The following is a 25,006-nucleotide window of genomic DNA, read 5'->3' on the forward strand; positions in this document are numbered from 1 at the left end:
AAAGTGCTTTTACCAGGATTATGTTCGGGATGGGAAAATAAATGGACACTCGCTGAAAAGTGATAATTTCTGTGGTTCTTTTTTATTTATCACTATTGTACAAGTCTGAACTGTATTGGTCAAAAAAGACACAAAAATCCCTAAACAACAAACCAATCAGAACGACCACTGAACACCTTATTGAGATAACTAACCACAAAATGCACGGTGTTCAAAACACACACTCTGAAATCGCACCAAATGCCACAAATTAGTTGCCTCTAAGTTGTGTAATTGATTCTGTTTCATGATAATAGCTTTCTTTCTTGCTTTCTGTCTTACATGTATTATAACTTGACCAGCACACAGTCCCCCCAGCTCTATTGACATATTCAGATCTGCTGTACCAGCCTGCACTCAGATCTCAGCAAGTGGTTGGCAGTGTGTTTGCAGTTGTTTGGTAAAAAGTTGGTCCCTTCTCACTAACTTTGTCTACACAAACAGTGGATCAGGACTCTGTATCTTTAATTAGGTTATGCTCGTTGCTTGCCTTTAGAAGCTGATCAGCACTGGGGTCGATGCTGCGTACACGTGCTTTCAAGTACTGAGCTGATGCTTGTTTTCAATGTGCTGGTGACTGATGGTTAATTTAAAAGAAAATGCATATTGTTTCATCGTCGTGTTGGTTAAGCTGTAATCCTGAATGGTAAGAAGAATTTACATAACAGAGGCACTTGTCCAGTATGATGAGGATAATGGTTTGGTATTAGTTAGTATTACATACCAATGTAGCAATTTGGATGTGTCCAAAAAAAATGATGAAGAGGTATAATCCAATTATACGTGATTGTCAATTAAACAATTATTTAAATGCCTGTGCTTTGATACGAGAATGCATGTTATATAGGAGCTGTCTTTGATAATCAAAGTACAACTGCATACCATCATTCAGTAAATAAAAATCTGTCATTTCGTTCCTACCTACCCTGCAAAACCAAGATTTGCATCACAAACTATTATTATTGTAACAGCACAACTTGCCATTTTAATGCCTCTTTAATACAAGGTAAGAGTGGTGTGTTTTTTAGTTTTTTTAAAGTTTTTTTTTAAAGCATGACATTATTATTACTATATTTTTTGTGGACATTATCTTTGATGCATGAAAACATATCGAAGGAATGTTAAAGGTTCACTGGTGCAAAACAGTGCAAAAGTCTACAAAGGTGTGACGATGACAGTGCAAAGTTAATGACTTGTTTTCAACGGTTTAGTCTGGCTGACGTGACGCGTGACAGGTTTTTGCTGAAGGGGGTTTGCGGTTTAAAATCGGAGCAACATTTCTTTTTGTTCACTTTTGGACAGAAGAAGCACACAAATATTTGATGATCACTCAAAAAACATTGGTACACACAACTTCAGCACACAAAAAGCATATTTACAGCACTGGCACACACCAAAAATAGGCACACAAATTACAGCACATTAACCAGTCACAGATACTGAGCTACATAAGGCTTGACAACAAAACGTCCTCTGTGCTACATCTATGCTGAGTTTTGTGATGTACAGGTTGTCACTGTCACACCCATTTAAAAATACTAATACACACAACAATGCTACAGCACTATCAGGTGGGTGATGGGCCGTTATGGGTCATACACATAGTGGTTGGTACACCATGGTTCATAACACAAACTGACTCTGTTGGTTGTCTGCTCCGGTGCTGTCGTTGGGTTTCTATAAACATATAAAAAAACAACAATAACAAAAATAAATTATTACACAAATTATGTATAATGGTGGAAATGATGGCGATGATGGCTACCTCTGCAGGTGCAGGGAGAGGTGAAATGACACTGGCTTGGAGAGTAAAGAAAATGTGCTCCGTTAGTTCTTCATGGTAAACATGGGTTTACCATGTTTTGGGTTTTTGTTCCCCATGCTTAGCGGAAGGCGTCAGACACCAATGTACTGTCTGTGTGCAGAGGTTAGACTCTGAGTCGGTTAATAAACATGCCCAATCATGCTGCGTTTGACAGGTTTATGTACAGTAGTTCAGTCATTGTCATGCGTTTTTTTATACTTTGCGTCATGCTCTCACAGTCGCCTCTTTTTTTTCTTCTCTTTTTTTTTAAAGCTCTCTTTGACCTGGACAGGGTCAAACAGCAGTTGGTAACACTAGCCGGACGCTAGTAGGAAAGGAAAGATGTATGTAGATGCATGTGCTGTTGAATAAAAACGGAGTCTAAACACTCATTGTGTATAAAATTTATTTCATGCAAGGACTTATATTTACATATTTTTATTTGAATACTTTTCTTTTGCATAAATGTAAAATACATGCATTTACCTTTCCCCAAGTAAACCCACAGCCCATGCTATGTCTCACTGTACTTTTTTTTTTCCTTCCCACCCCTCCACTTGAATTGCATGAGCATATAATTCACCTGCATCTCTTCACATCAAATCTTAACAAGTTGTTGTTGTTGTTTTTTTGTTTTTTAAATATATAACATCACTTAAATACCACAAGAGACATGACTCAAAAAATGTAAAACTCTGCTCATTCAGAATAAAAACAAAAACTAGTTGCTATAATTTGCCTATCTTCTTCTAGAAATGAACATTTCTGATTGGTCAACAAAACAAAAAATAAAGAGGAAAAGAAAAGAAGAAGAAATTTGTTAAAGTGCCCTGAAAAATTTGTGCATAATTATTGGGACAGTATCAATACATGTAACCGTAACAGTATTGATGTTTTAAATCAATAGACATACATACTGCACGAGTCATCGTGACATCTCCAACTGATCCTAACTCAATATATTTTTGCTCTGTGGAGTTGCCTTGTCCCCTTTACTTATATTTTGTGCTTTATTATACAAAAGACGTGGGGACTAATAAGTGATTTTTTAAGGTTTTCTTTTTTAGTGCTTCTTTTTTTTCTTTTTCTTTTTTGCTTGGTGCTATGTATCCCTACTAAAGGTTCAGTCCTAGTATGTGTTCAGTGGTGTAACAACAATATCCAAGAGGGCTATTTTTTTTAAAACTGTGATTAAGGGAACGAGGGTTTTGCAAAAGGTACAAGGTTCACCTACAAGGTTATAAATAAAGCTTTTGTTACACTGTTATGAGCATGGAATAAAGTGTAATGATGCCACACTGGGAGCACTTATGTTAATATCATGTCAATTTATTACTCGTTTTTACTTTGCCTCTCCAAAGAATGAAGGCACCGTTGTTTCGTAATTCATGAGTCCTGCCTTAATTTAGCAGCACAGCGGTATAGACGTGGTGGCAGTCTACTGATACCCTTTAAAAACTTGTAACTACCAGTAAATATATTTGTATAAAAACTATTTATGCTCATAACAGCATTAGTTGGCTTTATGACAGATTGTTCAAGTTAAATCACGCTATTTTTTTTTCTGTTGGAGGCCCCAGTCAAATAAATACAAGAAAATAAATATATGAATTTGGGGAAAGGCAAAGAATGGTGGCTACATAAAAACCTCTGCTATGACTGAGTCTCTTGTAAAGCTGTTTCAAAATGCATAAAAATGACAAAGCTTATGAAGCTTTTGAAAGAAAACCTTTTTTTTTTTCTCCTTACAGGTAATTGCAATACAGTTAGCTTCTTGTTGAACATAATTTCTCATGCAGTTCATGCAAATGAACAGTTTTAGTTCTGTTGACATTAGATGTATTCATCACTGGCATCATAGGAATTGTCATCATCTCCATATTGCATCGGACATCATGAACTGTATGTTCATTTTTTCTTTTCTAATGGCCACTCGGGTAACATTATCTGGACTGCACTTTCAGAATGACGTCTCTACTTTGCAACGTACAAAGCACTTAAGAGAAGTTCCCTTAACAGCTTTTGGATATGTTTTAAAAGCCTTGTATAATTAATGTCCAGCATATTATTGGCAGGGGTTACATCTTATGAAAATTTATTTCACAAAAAAAGTTGTTGAAAAACAAAAAACCAAAACCAAAAAAGCAAATGAGATAAGTTATTGGCAGAAGAGAATGAGAGATCAAAAGCAACAGAGCAACAGGCAATGATGTAAACACAAGGAAAAGAGTGTGGTTAGCCTGTGGTAAGAAGTAGAACGGTGCTTTGTCTGCAACTGAGGTGACCCATGCAGAGTGGCATGTGCCAATGTTTTCTAGTCTATGATATGATGACACACCCAAGGAGAACACTTGGGAAGCTTAAGTATAAGCACAGTTAAGATACAATTTTCCAGAAAAATAAACATAAAATAATAATAATTTTAAAAGAAAAAGAAACAAAAGCAGGTGTGAAGGCAAGTGTGAAAGCAAAATCTGACAGGAAATATAAGAAGTGTGGACTGGCCTTCCAATGGCATTGTATCTGCTACTCAACCATGCTACATAATGGATGGGATGGGAGAATGTGAGTGCTGCATTAGACAAGGTGGGCTGCAGGGCAGGGCGGACACTGAGGACACTCCAGAGGCATCCCCGCTCATGCCAGACATGCTGTTAAGGCTCCAAGGCTTTTCATAACCTTCAGTTGAAAAACAGAGAACGTTCTGAGTACACTGCAGCACTGAATCCACGACAAAGTGTTTTGGTGTTCCTCACTGGTTATACTACACCTGTTGCTTTCTTGTTTTTGACTCCAAAGAAACAGGTCAACACAGACGTGAGACACATTATTATTCTCCATGCATTGAGTGCATTAGGAGTACAACAGCATGCACCGGGTGGTACTGGAATGGTTTGGAGTATAACACTTAAAAAGTCAAGAAAGCTAGGCACCTCAGGCAGGGAATGTTTCGTCAGCTACAGGTAGAATATCACACTGTGTGCCGTTTTCTGCACACAGCTGGAGACTTACAGGACGTTCTTAGAGGAATGTTTTGATTTATCATTAATAGAAAATTTAAAAGCAAAACAAAAACAAAGGGGCGATCCCCATTATTAAAGTATAGAAATCTGTAAATTTCAATTTTGTCTTGTCTTCTTAATAATAACATCTGATATTAGCTGTCATCCATCTGTGTTGTGCTCCTTCACCATACTGATAGCACCCATCAGCAAGACACTTCATGCACCGTTATGATCAAGAGCAATGTTCTCAAAAGTCAGGATTCCGCATGGTATTTATCATTAAAACACATATACATACATGGTACACGCGTAACACGTAAATACTTTCTTAGGCAGATAAGACAACACATTCTAGATCATATAAATCTCGAAAATAGTTTTCTTACTTGTAAATAAATAGGGGTATTACATTATGCACGTATCAAAAAATATAGTATGTAGATGTGGACAATTACTCTGGACATTTGTGGTGATTGTGCTTGATCTTAACATGTTGTAGTGAATCGGAATATATACAAATCCCAGCAGGATGACTGAGGAGAAGCAGCTGCTGTGAACGTGTATGATAGCTGTAATAAAGAGGTTTGTTGTTGTGTGCATGTGTGTGTGTAACTGTGCCTGTGTCTCTGTGAGTGTGTGTGTGTGTATGTGTGTGTGTGAGAGAGAGAGCCTGTGTAAAAACTGAGGTGTAACTCTCAGCAAAGAGGCAAAAAAGGGGGCTTGTCCTGCCTATATGGTCTACAGGGTGTCAGTGTCTCAGGGGGGCCTGTGATTGGCTGTTACTGTACGTACCCCTCCTCACTCTGCCCCCTGTGTGGTTGGGGCGTTCAGTAGTAGTGGTGACCAGGAAGCAGGGTCGCTCTCTCTCGCTGGGGCTGAAGATTTCCTCCGGAGATATGGCCTGGTCTATATGAGGGCAATCTTCATTGGCCAGAGCTGCGTTAGCTGCCTCACCGTTCAGTTTAGAATCTTAAAAGAAACCAAAAATTAAAACGAACAAACAAACAATCCGATTTTTCTGTACAGGCTGTTTATTTAATTCAAGCACTACATATTTGAATATGTAGTTTGTTTTTATGTTCTGCTACCTTAATTCACACTGGGATAAACTCGTTCAATAATGCTGTCTGCATAACTGCTGTTTACCTTCCACTCCTTTGCGGAAGCTCTGTTTGAAGCTTTGTTATTGAAGCTTGGAGATTTATGAGCGCAAACTGAATCAAAGGTCAACATATCTTCGCTGTAACGACACCAAGGGTGGGGTGGGGGACATCAAACTACTTACACTTTTCTTAATCTTACAAATACATGCATCCGGTTAGTTTTAAGAGAGAGGAGGAGTGAATCACTGCATTAAGGAGTGCAAAATCAATAGCAAGATTACTCACAGTCTGCTGAATCTCTCTATTCGCCTATCCAGTCAAATATGCTTTTCATTACATATTTTATTGATTTGTTATGAGCGGAGAACTCGTTTTATTTAATCTCGTGCCTGAATCATAAGCTGATTGAAGTGTGGGAACAGACGAACAGTGAAACAGCACAATAGAAATAGGATGAATAGAAATGAGACAACTAATTTATCAGAAAGTATGTCACGCTTGTTTCTTACCTTGAAACTTTATCTCGAAAACATCGTCATTGGCAATGGGGCTCTGATGCTGGGAGCTGATGCTTGTTTTGCAGAAGTTAGGAGAGCCTGGTTGGGGTGCCCGAGGGATATGCCTGTTTTTTTTCTTTGGTAGTTTCTGTTTTGCCATCGCCAGCGAGTAATACATTCCAAAGTTGTTGACAATCACGGGGACGGGCATGGCGATGGTCAGCACACCTGCCAAGGCGCACAGAGCTCCAACCAGCATACCGGAGGTCGTCTGAGGGTACATGTCTCCATAGCCGAGGGTCGTCATGGTCACTACAGCCCACCAGAATCCAATCGGGATGTTCTTGAAGTGCGTGTGCTCGCTGGCTCTTGGGTCATTGGGATTAGCTCCAATCCGTTCAGCGTAGTAGATCATAGTGGCGAAGATGAGGACACCGAGAGCGAGGAAGATGATGAGGAGCAGGAACTCATTGGTGCTGGCTCTCAGCGTGTGGCCCAGCACCCTCAGCCCAACAAAGTGACGGGTCAGCTTGAAGATACGCAGGATCCGCACAAAGCGGACCACTCTCAGGAAACCCAGCACATCCTTAGCTGCTTTGGAGGAGAGGCCGCTTAGGCCCACCTCCAGGTAGAAGGGAAGGATGGCCACAAAGTCGATGATGTTCAGCGCATTTCGAATGAAGTCAAATTTGTTTGGGCAGAAAGTTATTCGCATTAGAAATTCAAACGTGAACCACACCACACAGACACCTTCGATGTAGGTGAGATAGATGGCGGTCTCAGTCTCCTGGTAGGTGTTCATCACTGTCTCATTGTCCACCACGTCCCATTCTGTGCGGTTGATGATGGGATTGAAGGCTTCGTGGGTCTCCAAACAGAAGGTGGTGATGGACACCAGAATAAAGAACAGCGAAGCCAGAGCCACCCACTGAGCAGGAAATATTTAGGGGGCAGAAAAAGAAAGGAAAGAAGGAAGAGGAGAAGGACAGAAAGGAGAATGAGCACACTAATACATGCAGTGTAATCAAGCTTGACGGCCTAGCAGCCATTCTTAGTAAGACACAATGCAATTTAATCTTCTATCGCAGACAGTGGCATCTAGTTTGACAGTGGCAATAACACCCCAGCTGCACTCCTCTCTGATGTGTGTCTTGAATCTGAAGCGCCGCTGCAACAGGGACAATTAATGCAAGCTTGCTGTTCTTCCTTCTCATCCATCTGCTGTATATCAAGGTTGTGGCATTTTCAAGGGTATGGTACATATATAATTATTAAGCGCCTGTAGCAGCAGTAGCAGCAGACAGGACACTAGTGTCAACCCACTGGACTAAATTTAGCTGGGGCTCTTCCCTTTAGCTCCATCACCACAGCAGGTCTTCCCTTACACAAGGTCATACTGTCCACATCATCAAGCTCTTGGGAATGACGGTGAGCTGAGAGGCTCACTGAGCTGAGGACAGACTTTTATGTGAAGCCATAATTTCCCTTAATGGGAAAAAAAAGTACTTCACCCCCTAGTATTGATTAGCTGATCAAATTTCTTTACATTTAGGTTCTGTTATTCTTCCATACTACATGGGTGTAACAGATACAGTGCTGTCCCCTGGGTATCGATCCCAGCCCTGTCCTCATGCACTACTGGTTTACAGCATGTGTTATTGTTCATGCTCTTTACTGTAGGGGGGAAAAACAACAACAGTAAACAGTAATCTAAGTTCAATCAGAGGAAAAAAGATGGACAGAGAAGTGCACAGGAAGAGCAAATATCTGCTTAATGATCCTATGAATTGCAAATGTTGGATCAATAGCAATCGACTCATGCATAAAACCTTCCTTAAATGAGGCCCTGCTGTACCTTTCAAACTAATGCACAGTCTTGTTAAGTAGCAGGGAGGAATAATGAATGACTAAGTTGGAAAAGGGCTGGTCTGGGCATGAAGTCCTCTGAGAGAGGGGAATGATCTGTACTTGTCAGTCGGTCTCATTCAAAGTGGGCCACTAAGACAGGCGATGCAGCACAATATAATAAGAAGAAGATGGAAAACAGGCCTTCATCATCATGTCTCATCAGTGGCAATTCATTGCCCCGTGCTGAGGAAATCACTGCTCCTTATGAATGCCTGCCTTCCTTCCATCTTAGCATGATGGTCCAGAGGGAAGCTGTGTTGACTGCAGAAGCACCAACTCCTGTCAGCAGAGCTGTCCTCTTTGTTCAGAGAGACAACATCCCAGTTCACAATGTGGATCTACACGCTGTTATGTAACACAAATTTGGCGTAAAATGTTTAGCATTTACGCATTCAAAAGGAACGTGGAGCACTTAGCATTCGCAGGCAATCGAATAGTGAGGCGACTTCAATAAACACGCAGTGGTCGAGATAATAACGTTCAGCTTTTGCAGATATGATGTAAGAGGAGTTTTTTGCCAAGTTTCAAGGCGTTAATAAGTGGTGGTGTTTTTATCAAATTGCATAATGTTGTTGTTTTTGTCCACCCCCTCTCCACTATGTGCTGCACGAAAAAAGAAACAAGTACTCCTTAGACAGTAATAGAGCACAGTACCACCACGCTGCAAAACAATGACTTCAACCAACTGCACACGTTGGAGTCATAATCGACACCTGCTGGCTTGCTGTGTTTTAGGCGACTGTAATCTAAATGTCATTGTGATTTGAATTTTTGGGAGTTGCACTAACCATATTTTTTTTCTCTACTTTGACACAGAAAATTAAAAACAATTATGAAAACAATCCTTATTTGAGGCAAGTCACCACTGCTGCCACTACCATACAAACTCCAGTGCGATAAAGCCTCATAATTTGAGCTGCTTTGCCCCTGATTCCTCCTAACAAGCAGGCTCGCTCAACCCTCTGAACATCCCACCCTTCGAACTGTTAAACAAACGCTGTGTCTCATCAGACTGCCTCCTAAATTATGTGTCTGTGTGACAGTTAGGAACAGTGTGGCCTGGAGGAAGGGCAACAAGTGACAATTGTTTGCTCCTTATTGGCTAATTCTCACTGTTGCCAGAAAACCATGGGTCTACTGTGCTGTGCAGTGGCAAGGGTTTTTCCACTGATGTATCTACTGTGAATAGAATCAGTAATTAACTCTGAGGCTCACTTCTAATTAATCTTTCTGCCTGTCTTTGTGGAGTCGATCCCTGCTCTGCTTTTGTCATGCTTGTTGTTAAATGTAGGACACAGCTGAGCTTCTGCTGGGGGAATCTTTCCTGTGTGAAGAAAATCAAATTTGGAAGTGTGTATGTGACGGGTGGGGGGTGGCACTGATTCCATAATGCTTTCTGGAAGAGTGAGAACAAGTCAATGCAGTTTACTCTGTCTGGATTGGTGCCTGATAACTAATTACTACAGCTACAACAGCAGCTGTTAAAGCAGCATGCAGCACAGCAGTCGTTTTAGGGGCTCATGGTCCAAAAAAAATTACAAATATATAAAAAAAAAAAAAAAAGTGGAAAGTTGTCCTTGTCACCAATGGCAAGTATTACACCCTGATGGAAAAGTGCCCATGACAAAGACTAAAAATGTCACCCCTAACAGCAACCTAATTTTGTCTGGAGGTCTGCCACAGAAAGAAAATGTGGTGATGCCAAAGATCTGGTTTCCTAATGTGCAGCTGACCTATTTTACCAAAAAAAGCCAGCCTGCCCTGGGATCCCCGTGTTGTGGAAATATCTATCTAAAGACCTGTGAGATTCAAAATGAGTTTCTTCATCTTCTCCAGCAAGATAAGAGGAGGACAGAAGTGATTATTTTCATGCAAATGGCTCTTCTACATGAAGTTGGTTCATTTCCCCCCTCTCCTCCTCTTTCTCCCTCATGCACTCTCATCGACCTGCTGTGGGGACCCTCAGAAGAGCAATTTCAAGGTCATCAAAAGCCCTTTCTACAAAAGCCCACCACCAAACGCCTTTGTTTCACCATCAAGGAGCAGAAGAGGACCAATTAACAAGTGTATTACTTTTAATGCATCATGACAACAACACCAGAACATTTTTAGCATTTTTGCATAACATACATAATATATACTTTAATTTAATTTAAGAAAAACAATGACACAAGGACATTTTTAAAAGTGACTCACCCTTGCATATTTAGAGGAGTAAGGGTCCTCAAACAGAGCCCAAACCCGTTTCTGCCACCGACTCCACAGGCTCCCATTCCTGGTATCAGGAGAGTCTCCCTGAGCCAGCCTTCTCGTCATTTCATCCACATCATCCTCAGCATGCTCCTGGTCTGGCTCCTGATCATCATTCCCCAGGTCTAACAGGCCACCCCCGCTGAAACTATCAAGGGCCTCTTCTGCCTCCCGGTGCTGGCGATAGGTCATCCAGCAGCATGGCTCCACGTCTGTTTCATCAATCCCCCAGAAGGCCAGTTCCTCCTCATAGAGCGGCCCGCAGACATCGGCCGGGCAGTGCAGTTTACCTGTCCTGTAGTAATTAAGGATATGTGCAAAAACGCCAGGGTGGCGGTCGAAGAAAAATTCCTCGATCTTGGCATCATAGTCAAAGTGGTTGGGCGCATCAGGCTCGGCCAGCCAGGACAAGCGAGTGCCAGGTAGAGTGCGCAGGGTGCTGCGGTATGTCTGATGTCTGATCCCTCCCACGTTTATCACAATGCGATCCTTGTCGTCGCTCAGGCCCATCGCGTCCCCTAGGCATTTCTCCAATAAGTCCCCTTCATCGCAAAGGTAAGTCTAGGCGCACAGTGCAGACCATGCACAGGAGTGATCAGGGTGACGGAAACAATTACATAAGGAAAGCAACTCACAAAGCAACCAGTCCTTTTCTCAGCAGCTGTGAAAGAAATCGGGGCAGTCTGACACGCATCCCCCTCTAAACCCTGAATTTTCTGCAAGCATCCATTCATTCATTCATTCAGCTGGAGGATCAAAAACGCTCAGGGCTGCCAAGCTCGCTGGAAGGTAGAGAAACCGAATCCAAAACCCAATGTAGCCAATGGCATCACATTAAGAATGGACGTCACATCATCGATAAATCCAAGATGTCGAAAGAGACATATATAAGGAGAGGGAAAACGCCGACAGAATAAATCCAGCTCTTTAAACTCACTAGTATGCGACAGTTGATAGATCAGCCCTGAGGAAGGTTTATGACTTTCACAGCAAGGTGACTGCGGTGATGATGATGGTAGTGGTGCTGGGTGGAAAGCTCCTGATGGAGCTGCTCAGTCCTTCTGTTGCTGCCTACAGACTCACCTCCTTCACACTCCCGCTCCCTTCCTGAATTTAACGACACGCCGCCACTAAGCAGCAGGTCTTTGTCTCAGCGCTGAGATGCTTCCTCGCTCACAGACTTCACTGCCGTTCATGCATCGCTGAGAAGAACACATCCATCGCTCTTTTTGATGGGAGGACCACCCCGTTCCCTGCACTGCTGATAAAGAAAATCAAAGATGAGAGGGCGACAAACCTCCCCCAAGAAGAAGAAAAAAGAAGAAAAAACGCCCAAACGGCCAGTTATTCTCACCGAGCACAGCTCTTCTCTCAGCACAGATGGAGCATGCCCAGTGGAGAGCCCTGCTTTTATTAAAAACACGCTGTCAAATCCCCCAATTACTGTAAGGATGCTCAAATAATCATCCTTGCTCAGTTTTACTTGTCCTCCTCCTCCTGCTGCTCGCTGAACGTCGTCGCCCAGAGGGTAAATGCAGGGTTAGCGCCTCTAACAGTCCGGATGCTGCTAGGGAAGGTCTTCATCATCTTCACGCACAGCTGGCTGGAGAAGGTGTGACCCTGAAGCCATGAACGCGCACATCTGCTCGTAGCATAAAAACACTATTAGAAGACGGTAAAGCTTCGTGGTTTGCAGACAAGTTCAGACAAGAGCTGAGAGCTCAGATATGAACACAAAGAGCGGAGAAGATTCAAGATTTGCGCAAGTCTGCGTGCTGCACAGCGCGCCTAAATAATTAGTCGATGAGGATCGTGTTTAATTCGCCAGCAGAGGGCGCGACTGCTCAAAGCAAGGAAATTTTATGGTCCGAATCATTTCTAACATTAAAAAACATAATAATTAAAGTTGGCAGAATTGCTCCATAATCTAACTAAAAAAGTAAGTAACAAAACAAAAACAAACAATGAGATATTTCTAAAAATGCCAATTTTATAGCTTTATAGTGTTTTTAAAGCTGTTTTGAATATGTGATTTAGGATGTGCGAATTTTAAAAATGTAAAGTTGCTTTGAAAATTGTCCTTTCTTTCGTTCGTTCGTTCTTTCTTAAGTCTGGAATACTCCCTAGTGTGTTCACATTTTATGAAATCATTGGTTTTTTACTTGCTCACTCGGGTAGATGGGCAACTTGTTATTCACTCGGCCACCTCCTGTCCAGTTCACTTGGTGGGCAGTCCTCCCGTCTCGGTTTTCACTCTTGATTATAAAGGAGGAGTTTGCTGTATGAGTCCTTCCAGCCCAGCTGGCCGAACAAACTGAGCCCCCCCTCCCCCCGGCAGTGACTGTGTGATCCTGGGAAGTAGACTCCTCTCACTCTCACAACTTGTTTGATTTGGGCGTAAGGACGAGCTGACAAGACCTGGAAACATGGCTGTTACGGGCTGTACGAAATGCATTAAATATATGCTATTCTTCTTTAATTTTATTTTCTGGGTGAGTCGACCATATTTTTTGTTCTCCGACGTTAGTTCTAAATTTATTTGAGTAACGTAGACTTCCTCTGCTTCTTCTTCTTTTGTTTCTCTCGTTTTCTGTTTAACTGATTTAACAGCTGCAATTTTACACATCTGTGAAGACCATAGCTTAAAATAATTTCAAAAAGATAAGCACAGAGGAGTTTCCCTCCTGAGCTGCTCTACAAATTAAGCTGCTCCCTCTTAGTGAGAAGGGCAGCATCCATCCATCCACACAGGCACAGCGCACAAACTCTTGGCAGGAGCTAAAAATGCTCTCCCAACCTTCATCAACTTCTTTTCAGCCTGACTGAGCAAACGGGGAAAAGTGAGTGAAAGAGCCGGGAGGTAAAAGCCCTCCAGGCTGGCTGGTGTCTCTTCCCCCCCCTCCCAGTCTTTTTTACCGGGATTGTACTCTCTGCCTGTCACTCATCATCTGTACTTCAGGTCCACCGTTGATTTAACCAGTGCTCACCTTAACTGTGAACTCCAGACAAAAAAAAAAAAAAAGATTTCAGTTTAAAAAAAGACTGAAAAACTTTTAGGTGACGGGAATAGGTGTTTCCCTCCGACTGTTTCCTTTTCCTAGAGTAATTCCCAAATTCCTTAATTCTTAAACATAGTGCTCAGATGTGAAATTTAGAAATTTCACATCTAAATGATCATTTTAGTACATTCACCCTGTAAACTGAGCTCTTCTCAAGGCAGTCCCTTTTTTCCTTGCTTCAGTAATATGGGACAAGCCACAGTAGTTAAACAGCCTAATCTGGGTACATCAGTACATCACTGCAAACTATAGATATCCATTTTAAGTGCAGAATTGACCATTTGCATGGGGTGTTTTTAGATTTCCATTTGGTTTGCCTGTTTAGAGTGTGTTTTTGTTTTTAGGACGAACAGAATGCCCATATCCTGGACATGCTGCGCTTGATTGAGTGTTTCCTCTGCTGGCCTCACTGCTGTGCCTGTCATTGTAAAAGCGCTAAGCCCCTTCTTCCTCATTTTGCTATTTTCACGCTGAGGATTCCGTTTCCTGTTTGCTGAGAACAATGGATTTCAGCCATGGCCAAAAAACACAAAAAAGAAACAAAAAGAAAAGTGCAGATATAAACACGGGCATGTGAACAATAACAGGAGCTACATGCACTTTAGCTGTTCTATGATGACACTTGTCAATATATTTTTGCTTCATCAGATACATAATTTAGAAGAGAGATCAGGGAGTTGAAGTTGAGTCGATTTTAAACAATGCTGCGTGGACATGTCTGTGTCGTGGGTCACTGAGGTGTCAGGATGTCCTTTCTTTTCTTAAATGACAGGGGGACAGGTCACACACACACGCACACACACAGATATTAGCAGAAAGGCTTTGGTGTGGATTTGATCTCCCGAAAGTCAGCTTTCATGTTGTCTTAGATGTCACGGTGCTGTCACATGTAAAACATGCTGATGGGTCTTTTCTAAAAAGTCTTTAAAATTTAAAAACTACAGGATGATTTTAATATTCATGCTTCCTTTTCACTTTCATTTCAGACACTTAGGTGGGTCTGAACCTCATAAAGGATTCATCAAAGTGACCGAAAAATATGAAACAAAACAATTAAAAACCTTTTTTTGTTTCTTTCTGGGACAGCTGGCCGGAGGTGTGATCTTAGGAGTGGCTCTGTGGCTACGCCACGACAGTCAGACCAGCAACCTCCTCATTCTTCAGTTTGATGATCAGCAGGCACCGGGCACCTTCTATATCAGTGAGTATACACCAATAATTTGAATAATAGTGAACTGGTCCTCAGGACTGTGTGTAGTGGTGCAAGGAGGGCTGCTAGAGGAGAGGTGTGGACAACCAGGAGAAAATGTGGAAAAAAAAGAAAAGTATGTGTAATTATGTTTTTAAAGGGGAAGAAATTAAAAAAAAGTGAACTTTATTGTTAAGGAGTATTTAAAAAATTGGGCAGGTGTTGGGGATTAATTCTTTTTGGGTGGGACCAGAAAACATTTGCGAGCCACCAACTGTCCTGAAATACACCCCTCCCTAACACACACAGAGCTCATGGAAATCATAGTTTTGAGTTGGTCTTCAAAACTTTTACCACAAGTAGATTATTCTTAGACCAGTTTTGAGGTGGCTTTAACACCACAGGGAGATTGTGCCCAGATTTAATGTTGGGAAAGCTGTTAATATTTTATGTTTCAAAGCTAAATATTCACAGAGTGAAGTGGCCTCATTTTGGCATCTACGGATTCTTACATTATAGCTCATACCACCCTCTCATTCAGAGTCAGGTTTCTATTTTAAGGATACTTTACTTCATATAAGGAAACTGCTCTGCCCTCGTTTTTCATCCTTATCATGATGGAAAGTTTACATTTAACAAAGTGATCAAATTTAACTCACGTGCTTCATGGTGAGCTGTGAGTGACATCCAGATATTTTGGAAATAGTAGGCGTGACATGACCTCTAAGAAGACCAGGAAACAGGACTTGCGTACATCCGCAGCATGAATTAAAAGCGGCAGGGCCAGGAGCTACACCTCAGTCCACATGCTGTAAGGCACATGCAGGAGAACATCTCTGATTCAGTTTATGGAAAAAGTCCCAGCCTTGATGTTCTTTCAAGAGAGAGGCCAGATGCTTGAGACAGATGTTTAAACACATGCTGGCTTTGAGAAAGTGGTCTAAGAGCGCAGCTGAAGCGATCACGAGCCTTCTGTTGTTCACACTTTAAAGTATTTGATCCTCAGGAAAATTCAGGAGTTCTGCACTACTGAACCGCAGCTCCATCTCTGTAACTGCACATGTTTTGCATTTTTTAACCTTTGTGTTGTGTCATGCCCACGACATGAACTAAGGTTATGGGTTGCAAGCACGTCTCCTTCACTGCCCTCAGAAGTCCTAAGGTTGGCCATGAAACCTACAATACATGATACAATTTAAAAATGTCAACAGTCCGTGATCTTGGTTTGTTGTGGTGGTGAACTCTAGTGAGCCCATTAATTTACATTTGGGCCCCTGCTGCGCTCCCATACTTACTCCTCAGTAAGTATACGGAGCAAAGGCGGGCCGTGCTTTTTATAGAGGCGAGACACACTCGTGATTTTAAAGGCAGGGCGGCAAGTGGGGCCCACCCAGGCAAGATCAAGAGACTGCTTCTTCTTTTTTCCTCCCCTGTCCCTTAGACATACGCCCTTACATAATTCAAAAAAAACCTTGTACATCTGCACATTATCCCTCAAATTAGAGTTTGGAATGGATGTTTTTAGCATGCTGGCACACCAAAGTGGTATTTATGTAAGACTGAAAATACACACCATCCTGCCTCTTCACCAGAGCTTGAACCCATTACTTGTGGCAGCTGACAGTAGTCTGGTCTGGGTAGTGTTACAACTCCTCGTACTGTACATTTCTACAAAACATGCTTAATGAAGCTCTTAGAGGCAGATAAGAATTAATTCCCCCTCTCATGCCTGTATGTAAATATGAGATTACAGCCAGCACTGGAAAACAAGGGATAAAAGCTTATAAGGCAAGCCAAGAGCTGACTAAACCCAGAAGGTTTACACAATGTTGTGAACTCTAAAAGTGCCAGTTGTCTTTATACATGCCCCCATGTTCGGCTTCATGATAAATCACCATATTTGACAGTACAATCACAATGAGAGAGGAGCCAACCAATTAGACCACTATTTTCAGTGGCAGGAAGTAGATACATTTCCTTGTATTTTTAACTGCACTATTCTCACCTCTGTAGCCCAGTGAGTCAAACCCCCAAACTGCCCCTGATATATCAGCATGCTGTGTGAAGCTCTTTGGGTGGTCCACTTTTTTATTTTAAATTGGATCTGTTATGTTCATTTGCAACTCCCCCTTTTCTTGGACTTTTTCGAGTAGCTTGCGTGATTTCAATGTTCATAATAATCCTTATTTATCTTACACTTAGGTCCCGATGCAGGCTTTCGGTTCAACCTCTGATTCAAACAAGCCGCTTCGGTCAGAAAAATGGAAAAAGTCTCTTTTGTCTGCCCTTTTTGTTTTAAAGTCTTTGAAATAACAAGAGAAAAGCCAAATAGATCTTTTTTTTAAACAACTAACCCTCCTCACATAATTTCTCCACTGACATGCTGTATAACAGGCTTCGTCTCCGTTGTCTTGCTCCTGACTTTTCCCTTTTTAAATACTGGATGAGACGAGCAAGTGGGGCTTTTAGCTGGCGCCCACCCCACCACCACCACTTGGGGAGATTACACTCTGAGACAAGAAATAAATGAACTACCCCGGGGGTTTAAAATCGCCTGTCTCCCTTAAAGTCTCAATAGCCTTCAAGCTTCAAAAGGTGTTGTCATAGTAATGGAAGGCAGTGGAAATAATGCCTGCTTTGCCGCATTGCCGGGTTACTGGCCCTGGTAGCCGTTTCACAGCGCGACAAAAGAGAACGAAAAAGGAGGGGTAGTGAGTCGACACACAGAGAGCGCAGATCTAAGGATGGGAGATAGTTCTGCGTGATAAATGAGGTACAGTGTGAGGTATTGGAGACCTGCAGATGCAACAGAGTCAGAGTCACTTACTGTCTGTCCCCTTTTTAGACTGCTCTGTCAGGCCACATTAGAGGATCGGTGTGCTTTGTTTTTTTATGCACACAAGAATAGAAAAGCCAGAAACAGACTGTTCCCGAACCATTTCCCACTAAAAGCACCGCTAGAAGACCCCCTTCACATCTTATGTAAAAGTAGCGGTACACTGCACGCTGCTAGTTTAGTCCAGCAGCTCTAACTTTAGCAGCTGCCCTCTGAAGTTTGTAAATGTAGGATATAAAGGGCTGTGACTGATTTTCATATTCCTAGTTTGAATTTTTTCCCTTTATATGGAGTCTTTTATGCTTTGTGAATTACATAGTTGAAGATATCGTTTCACTCCCCTCTAACATGGTTCAGGAGTCTAGTCTTTGGACATCATCTCGTAATATGAGATCTTCTGTACTCTTGGGGATTTAAAAGGTGAGATTACTTTGGGTACTTTGGGAAGTACTGGTCTAATATTAGGTGGTGCGGTGGTTAGTTCTGCCACCTTACAGCAAGAAAGTCATGGGAGTGAATCCAGGCTGGAACTTTTCTACATGTGTCTTCCCACAGTCCAAACACATGCCTGTCTCTGTGTTAACACTGCAACATACTGGCAACCTGCCCAGGGCCTAACCCCACCGCTCACCCTGTGAGAGCTGGGATAGGCTCCCTGAATAAAATAAGTGAAAGAAAATGAATGAATGGTTTAGTATCATGAGAATTTCTTGCTTATTGTGCCTATCATGTTGTGTTATCCAATATCATGTTCTGAAATCTAAACCCGAGCTACAGAAGAAATAAGAAAACTATAAAATAGCAGAAAATCTCTAAAAGGATTCTTAAAGTTATAGCTCGTTGGATGGATATCATGAGATTATTATCAAACAAATTGCAGTTTGTCAGGAATGTTATATCTTCTAGATTTTTATTCATGCTGATAATTTGTTTTCATTAAGATTTTTTTTGTGTGTTTGAGCGATGTCCACCCGCTCCCTTCTCGTGATGCCTCTGGAGAAAACTGATAGCAGTTATTCTTTTTTTGTATGTGTGTTTCTTTTGCGTGGGCAAATTTCCTGGTGTAACACAAATATGCTGCCATTTAATAGGAGATCTCCACAAAAGTGGTAGAAAGCGAGTACGCACAGTGCTTACAGCACAGCTTTCATGCTGGGTGTAGTTGAATGCAACGCCTGCTAGGAGACAATTCCACATGACTGATGCTGCACGTGAAATTTTTTCCTACAACGCAAATGCTGAATCTATAAAACACAGTCAATTTCCTTTAGAGACTCTAACAGTAAATAAAGCAATTACACTTGGCTTCATGTGAGGCAACCGACGTCAAATTACTGGTTTCATGTTATCACCAATAAGTAAAGCAACTCATGTATACAAGAGAAGAGATTAGAGGGCACAGTAATTCTGAAGGAGACTTTATTGCATTTCAAGTAAATTTACTTTTTATATAATCATACACCGATAATGCAAAACAGATTTTTAGCACCCACACAGTGTTTTTTCCTTTAAGCTGCAGAAAACACAAACTGGGCCTCTGCTGTAACTGGAGCTTTATTACCATCCATTGACTTTCTGCTAGTGTGGAGTGCCTCCATTATGGCTATGTGCCATTTACATTTAAAATATATATTTTTACACATAATGCCAGTTTAAATTGCAAATAAAAAAAAATGTGTGTACATTTGTGGGTGGGTGTCAGTGAGTGTCTGTCCTTCTGTTTCCTGGGGAAGTATAATGGTCCAGGTCAGAGGTCAGTACAGAGGGGGGTTGAGGGTGTCTCAAGGGAATTTCCTCCCCTAAGGGAAGCACGCAGTCATCTCTGCCTCTCTTAGTCAGGATCTGGAATCTTACCTTCAGGATGTCAACAGTTTCATTCTACAGAGTCATCAGGAAGTCAAAACCCAAACAATGAGCAGTGGACTAGCGAGCAGTGGGAACTTGCAGGTCTAACACTGCTGCCCTCTAGTGGTGCTGATGATGCGCTGTCGCTATGATAAATCAAATGTCTTTAAGCCGTTGATGGACAGTTTCCTGCTTACTGTGCGTTTACAGGTGTGTACATACTGATAGCTGTGGGAGCTGTTATGATGCTTGTGGGCTTCCTGGGATGTTATGGTGCCATTCAGGAATCTCAGTGCCTTCTGGGCACAGTGAGTATACCGTTTTATCCACAAGTGACACATTTTTTTTCCAAATAAAGTATTTTAATCTTTGGAGTCACTGAAGTTAAAATAAATATCTTTGATTTGTAGTTCTTCTTCTTTTTGGTGATCCTATTTGCCTGTGAAGTGGCTGCAGCAATCTGGGGTTTCATGAACAGGGACACGGTAAGCACACACACACACACAGTCACGGTTCACAGCATGTTTGATGTCTGCGTTGATGTCCCTTCTCTGCACCTCTAGTGAATCGTCTCTGTTTGTTGCTGTGTCTATTAAACACCCCATCCCCACTCCTGATTATTCACAGATCTCCAAAGAACTGATCAATTTCTACGACTCTGCGTACATCAAGGCTATGGATGTGTCTGGGTCTGCCAGTAAAGACAGCGCCATCAAGGTGTTGGATGTCTTCCACAAAACGGTACGAAATGATGGGGGAAAAAATCATCACATTCTTTTTTTTTGGCCCTGCTGCTTTGTTTTTGAAATGACAGGGTACAGAAATATTGTTGACTTCATGTTCCTGTGTTTTCTTTCTTGTTCAGCTCGACTGCTGCGGTAAAGGAGACGACACGGCTCTCTTTTTACAACTTGCCACCACCTTATGTCCTACAAAGTCTCCAGAGGATTTTCAGTTGAGATCTCAGGTATGCACAAATCTTTTGTTGTCTTCCCACTCCTTTTCAATATGTAACTAAAAACAGGTGAAACAATATTGAAATGTATTAGCTTTATTTTGTAAAGCATTTTTTTCTTCTTTTCTTTGTTTAATGAACTTTGTATATTGTTTCTATGATCGAAATAAATTAACACACAAACAAGTATTAGTAGTAATAATACTACTAACAACATTAATACTAATGTAAGCTTGTTTATTACATTTTTGTAATATTAAAAAAAATCACTGTAAAGTATTACTAAGGAACTGGGTTGCTACATGTCCCAAATGTAATATGTTCAAGTACATTTAAAATACATTTAGTCCCGTGAAGGCCACAGCAAATGAATCACATGTGTGCTCACATCATTCAGTAATTCCTTACTCATCATGGACTGTCACTCTGGAGAGACCACTCCCTTTAGGATTTGTCTTAATTTGCAGTGATATCTCCCTAAGGGACAGCTGGACTGAAACCAAGCAAGTGTTGCAGAGCTGATTAGCTCTCATTACTATGTAGGATTCACGTTTTTTTTTCCTGTAGTTTTGTAGATTTGCAGGTATTTTGTTGGTTTTTCAGTGACTGCAGTGCGGTCGCGTTAGACAGAAAATGTTAATGTTAAGAAATTTCAGGTATAACAAGTTTGCAATATTCTTAAGACACCTCTCAGGCTCAAGGAACAAATCAGTGTTATTGCTACACATAACAGACAACTTAGCAAAGAATCAATATTGAATTGCCTCTTTAGCCACTGTTGCTGTCAGTCTGTCATAAAAACACAAAGTTGTTCCCATTTCTTTCGTTAAATTTACAAAAAACACAGTTTGACAGGCATAAAGTTGCACTTTTGCACCAACATGGTGACTTAAAAAAAAATGTTTGTTAAAAACTTAGCATATTTCAGCGCTGTGTGCTGTGTGTGTCCTTAAAGATTTGAGGAGAGTGAACAATTGGAGAACAAAAGAAGTGACAGGCCTAGAAAAAGCTGTTTATCTATAGCAGATAAACAGTATCTGAGCCACGACCTTAAGAAACAGGAAAAAACATTCAGCAAAGACTAGATGCATCTGGCTCTTCAGTTGACCCATGCACTGTTCCCTAAATCGTCATCAGAGATGGTCTGAGTGGAAGGATAGCTGTCAAGAGGCCATTCTTAGCCAATTCTTCCTGTTTTGCCTAAGGAAGTGAAAGAGCGAGCAAAGGCTGAGGTATGCCAAAATACACACAAACTGGACTGGAAATCAGTGGCAACAGGTCAAATGAAGTGATGAATGAAAACATTTGAAACTTTGGGTTAAAATCAGCGTCAGTGAGTGTCTACAAACAATCGATAAAACACAGTGGAGGCATCATTTCAGTTAGTTGTGTTGGAAATCTTGAATTGCTGAAATTCCGAACACAGAAAAGTAGAATCAGACTTTAATATCGTATGAAAAACGTCTGATTGGCAAGGGCTTCATTTTTCAGCATGGCATCGATCCCATACACAGTGCCGGTGCAGTGAAAGCATACACAGATGCACGAATAGAAAAACACAGTAAAATAAGGCTAAAATGTCAGATTTTTATTCTTTGACAATTACTTGTCATCGTGATTTTAAAAAGAGTTTGGAGATTCTGACATGACACATGCAAGGATACACCTCATCATATTTAGTAAATGACCAAACTTGGTGATACCATTAACAATGACTTGTATCCTCTTATAACTGTTAATATGAACATTGCTATCAGAAATCATTTAATTCACCATTCAGAAAACTGATCAGAACAAGCGGATATTCTCCACCTTGTTTTGACTGCAGGCTCTGCTCTCAGTTATTAGTGAGCCGTAACAGTATGTGTGCAGAGTGAAGAGCATTCTCATTCATTACTGTGGCGTGGTCAGCATTCCTTATTTTCCCTCTTTCTCCCTGTCAGAGCTGTCATTATAAACTGATCGAGCTCTTCTCTGAGAAGCTCTACGTCATCGGTCTGGCCGCCTTGGTCGTTGCTGTCATCATGGTGGGTATTAGATTGAAAATGCATTTGTCTAAATCTCTGCTTTCATCAGCTGTGATAACATTGCAGGTACTGGAATACTCCCTTTGAATTAAACTGCTTTCATCTTTCACATTTAGATCTTTGAGATGATCTTCACCATGGTGCTCTGCTGCGGGATCCGCAATAGCCCCGGAGTATACTAGCAGTGCAACGGGCAGCAAGAGCCGCACCATCCTGTATTGGAATCATTTTGTTGTGTGTTTCTGTGCATCGGCTCCACTTCTTCATGCTTAAGTCACAAGATGGATATTTCTGCATTTGTTTTATTTTCTAGAGAATTGAAAGCTGTTTTTAAGATCTGTCTTCACTAACTATTTAGACAGTATCGTAGTTTCTAGCAGTGAGATTTTCCTTATTTATCATGGAAAATGTCTTCATTATAAATCTTTTATACATGCAATTTGTTGTGAAATATTTATCTGTCAGTCATTAATTCTGTTTTTACGGATGTATAAATTGTACATATACTTCTCATATGTTCATGACAGGAGTTAGTGTATTCCCTGATTGATTGTTGCATCTTGCTTCAGTGTGATAGTAATTTAAGTGGCAGGCTTTCAATAGTTGAAGGAAATATTCTGTTTTGCTCAAATAGCAAAAGAAGAATCGACGAGTATGTTTTCAGTCCGCTGTGTGTTTCTTCCTACTTGAACTTGCTAAACACCTTTCTTTAAAAAAAAAAAAAAGGATAAAACATCAATATCTTCACTCATAACCGGTTTTAATAACTGTAATAAATTATGCTAACTCTCTTGTACCATTGATTCGTCTTCATCTTTGTCTTTTTTTCTTTTCTTTTTTTCTTTTTGACTACTCCCTTTAGGTGTTGTCACAGAGGATTAACTTTCTTATTCACATATTTGACTTGGCAAAGATTTATGGCTTACCTGACGCGATCCTCCTCACTTACCCAGGCTCGGGCTGGCAGTGGGAGTGCACTGGCTTTTGGCCCTCAGGGGCTTGCTTTCTTGCATCGTTGCTTGTGATCTATAGGTTGAAGTGCTTTCTTATGTCCTAGGGATTTTCTCACATTGCTTCCCATTAGTTAAATTAAAAACAAAAATAACAACATTTAACAAAAGAGAAACACATCTGTCGTTTCTGTCTTTTGTTCTATTTCCCTCCCGTCACGCCCAACCGGTCATGGCAGATAGCTGCCACTCCGTGTGACTGGTTGTACTAATCTCAGTGATAGCACGCACTTCCAAAATAGTTTGTATGAGCAAGTCTCATAAAAGATGTAGTATTTAAGTCACTTTAGCCTCTGGAAGCCACTTGGCAACCCAGCTCCTCCTTACTATATTGTGTCTGAATCCTTGTCGAGCTCTCCCTGACTAAGGATTTGCTAATGCTTGTGGAATAAGGAGCAAGGTCCTAGAGCAGAGCCACGCTTCCAAATTTAAATCACAGCAGGTCAAAAACCATCTTCTTTTAACTAAAGTTAATCTTATTACTCTCATTTGGTAATATCTCAGTTCTTATTTCCTACCAGGCAGCCACTACATTCATCACTGCTGCATCACTGTTGGCTTCCTGTTGAATTTAGAGTACATTTTAAGATCCTAGTCTTGACATTCAGAGGCTTGCATGGACTGGCACCACCCTACATCTCCGATCTGCTACAGCCCTATGTCCCTAGCAAGTCCCTGAGGTCATCTGATCAGGGCTCACTTGCTATAAAACAGACTAAGATGAGAACTAAGGTTGACAGAGCTTTTGCCGCTGTGGCCCTGAGACTCTGGAACTCTCTCCCTCATAAATTAAGAACCGTGGACTCGGTAGTTGTTTTTAAAAGACAACTCAAAACTCACCTTTTTAAAACTGTTTTTGGTTAATTTTTGCATGTTTTATATTGTCTGTTTTACCTTTTTATTATTTGTTATCTTATGTGCAGCACTTTCTGAGTTCATCTCGAAAGATGCTATATAAATAAAAATGTATTATTATTTTTATTATTGATAATTATCCAGGAGGAAAAATATGCAACTCTGACATTTTTTAAAAAGTTTCCATCTTTGAGCCATGTCCAGGTTGTCCATGTGAATCCACATCTTCATAAAAACATCCAGTTTCTACACTGTGAGCTTTTCAGTATAGAACATGCCGTGCGTGAGCTCTCTGTTCAACATTAAGGACTCCGCTCTGTTGAACCATCTCGCTCTTTAAGTTTCTTCTTGATTGTCGCCTTGTTTCAAACCTGCTCACAGGCCTGCCGTTTTTGATGCGAGTCACCACCGGGTGGCACTGTTAGCTTCTTGCTCACTCAGCACCCCCCCACCACCATCCTCAGCAGCAGCAGCAGAGTCACTTCAGTTAAAAAGTGAACTGACTTGTCTTTCTGGCCCTTTGGCAGACACACCCGGTACACATGTTTGCTCTGGCTGCTTTCTCATCAGAGAACGCAGCATTTGTGCTCATCTCACGTGTTTTTAAACCTACATTTTGCTGGT

At 41.2% G+C, this 25,006-nt stretch overlaps 2 protein-coding genes across 4 annotated transcripts; one reads left to right on the forward strand and one right to left on the reverse strand.

Moving 5' to 3' along the window:
• Positions 1 to 75: 75 nt before the first annotated feature.
• kcnc1b (potassium voltage-gated channel, Shaw-related subfamily, member 1b) lies at positions 76 to 12,398 on the reverse strand. Of its 3 annotated transcripts, none has more exons than XM_005727957.2 (5): positions 11,961 to 12,398; positions 10,553 to 11,864; positions 6,461 to 7,376; positions 5,641 to 5,817; positions 2,203 to 4,522 (listed from the first exon to the last, which is right to left on the reverse strand). In XM_005727957.2, exons 2-5 carry the CDS (start codon positions 11,114 to 11,116, stop codon positions 4,383 to 4,385), a joined length of 1,797 nt encoding a protein of 598 aa, XP_005728014.1. In that variant the 5' UTR covers positions 11,117 to 11,864; positions 11,961 to 12,398; the 3' UTR covers positions 2,203 to 4,382. The 3 variants fall into 3 exon arrangements, with proteins under 3 accessions (XP_005728015.1, XP_005728014.1, XP_005728013.1); XM_005727956.2 differs by having other exon boundaries at positions 10,553 to 11,867; XM_005727958.1 differs by lacking the exon at positions 2,203 to 4,522 and adding an exon at positions 76 to 1,716 and having other exon boundaries at positions 10,553 to 12,398.
• A 493-nt stretch (positions 12,399 to 12,891) lies between these two features.
• LOC102194107 (CD81 antigen-like) lies at positions 12,892 to 23,320 on the forward strand. The gene is made up of 8 exons (XM_005727960.1): positions 12,892 to 13,098; positions 14,752 to 14,866; positions 19,746 to 19,843; positions 19,946 to 20,020; positions 20,163 to 20,276; positions 20,401 to 20,502; positions 22,434 to 22,517; positions 22,634 to 23,320. Exons 1-8 carry the CDS (start codon positions 13,033 to 13,035, stop codon positions 22,697 to 22,699), a joined length of 720 nt encoding a protein of 239 aa, XP_005728017.1. The 5' UTR covers positions 12,892 to 13,032; the 3' UTR covers positions 22,700 to 23,320.
• The last annotated feature ends 1,686 nt before the right edge of the window (positions 23,321 to 25,006 follow it).

This window comes from Pundamilia nyererei, unplaced genomic scaffold (genome assembly GCF_000239375.1).
Source record: "Pundamilia nyererei isolate P.nyererei 1_Seehausen unplaced genomic scaffold, PunNye1.0 scaffold00027, whole genome shotgun sequence".
Lineage (NCBI taxonomy): Eukaryota > Metazoa > Chordata > Actinopteri > Cichliformes > Cichlidae > Pundamilia > Pundamilia nyererei.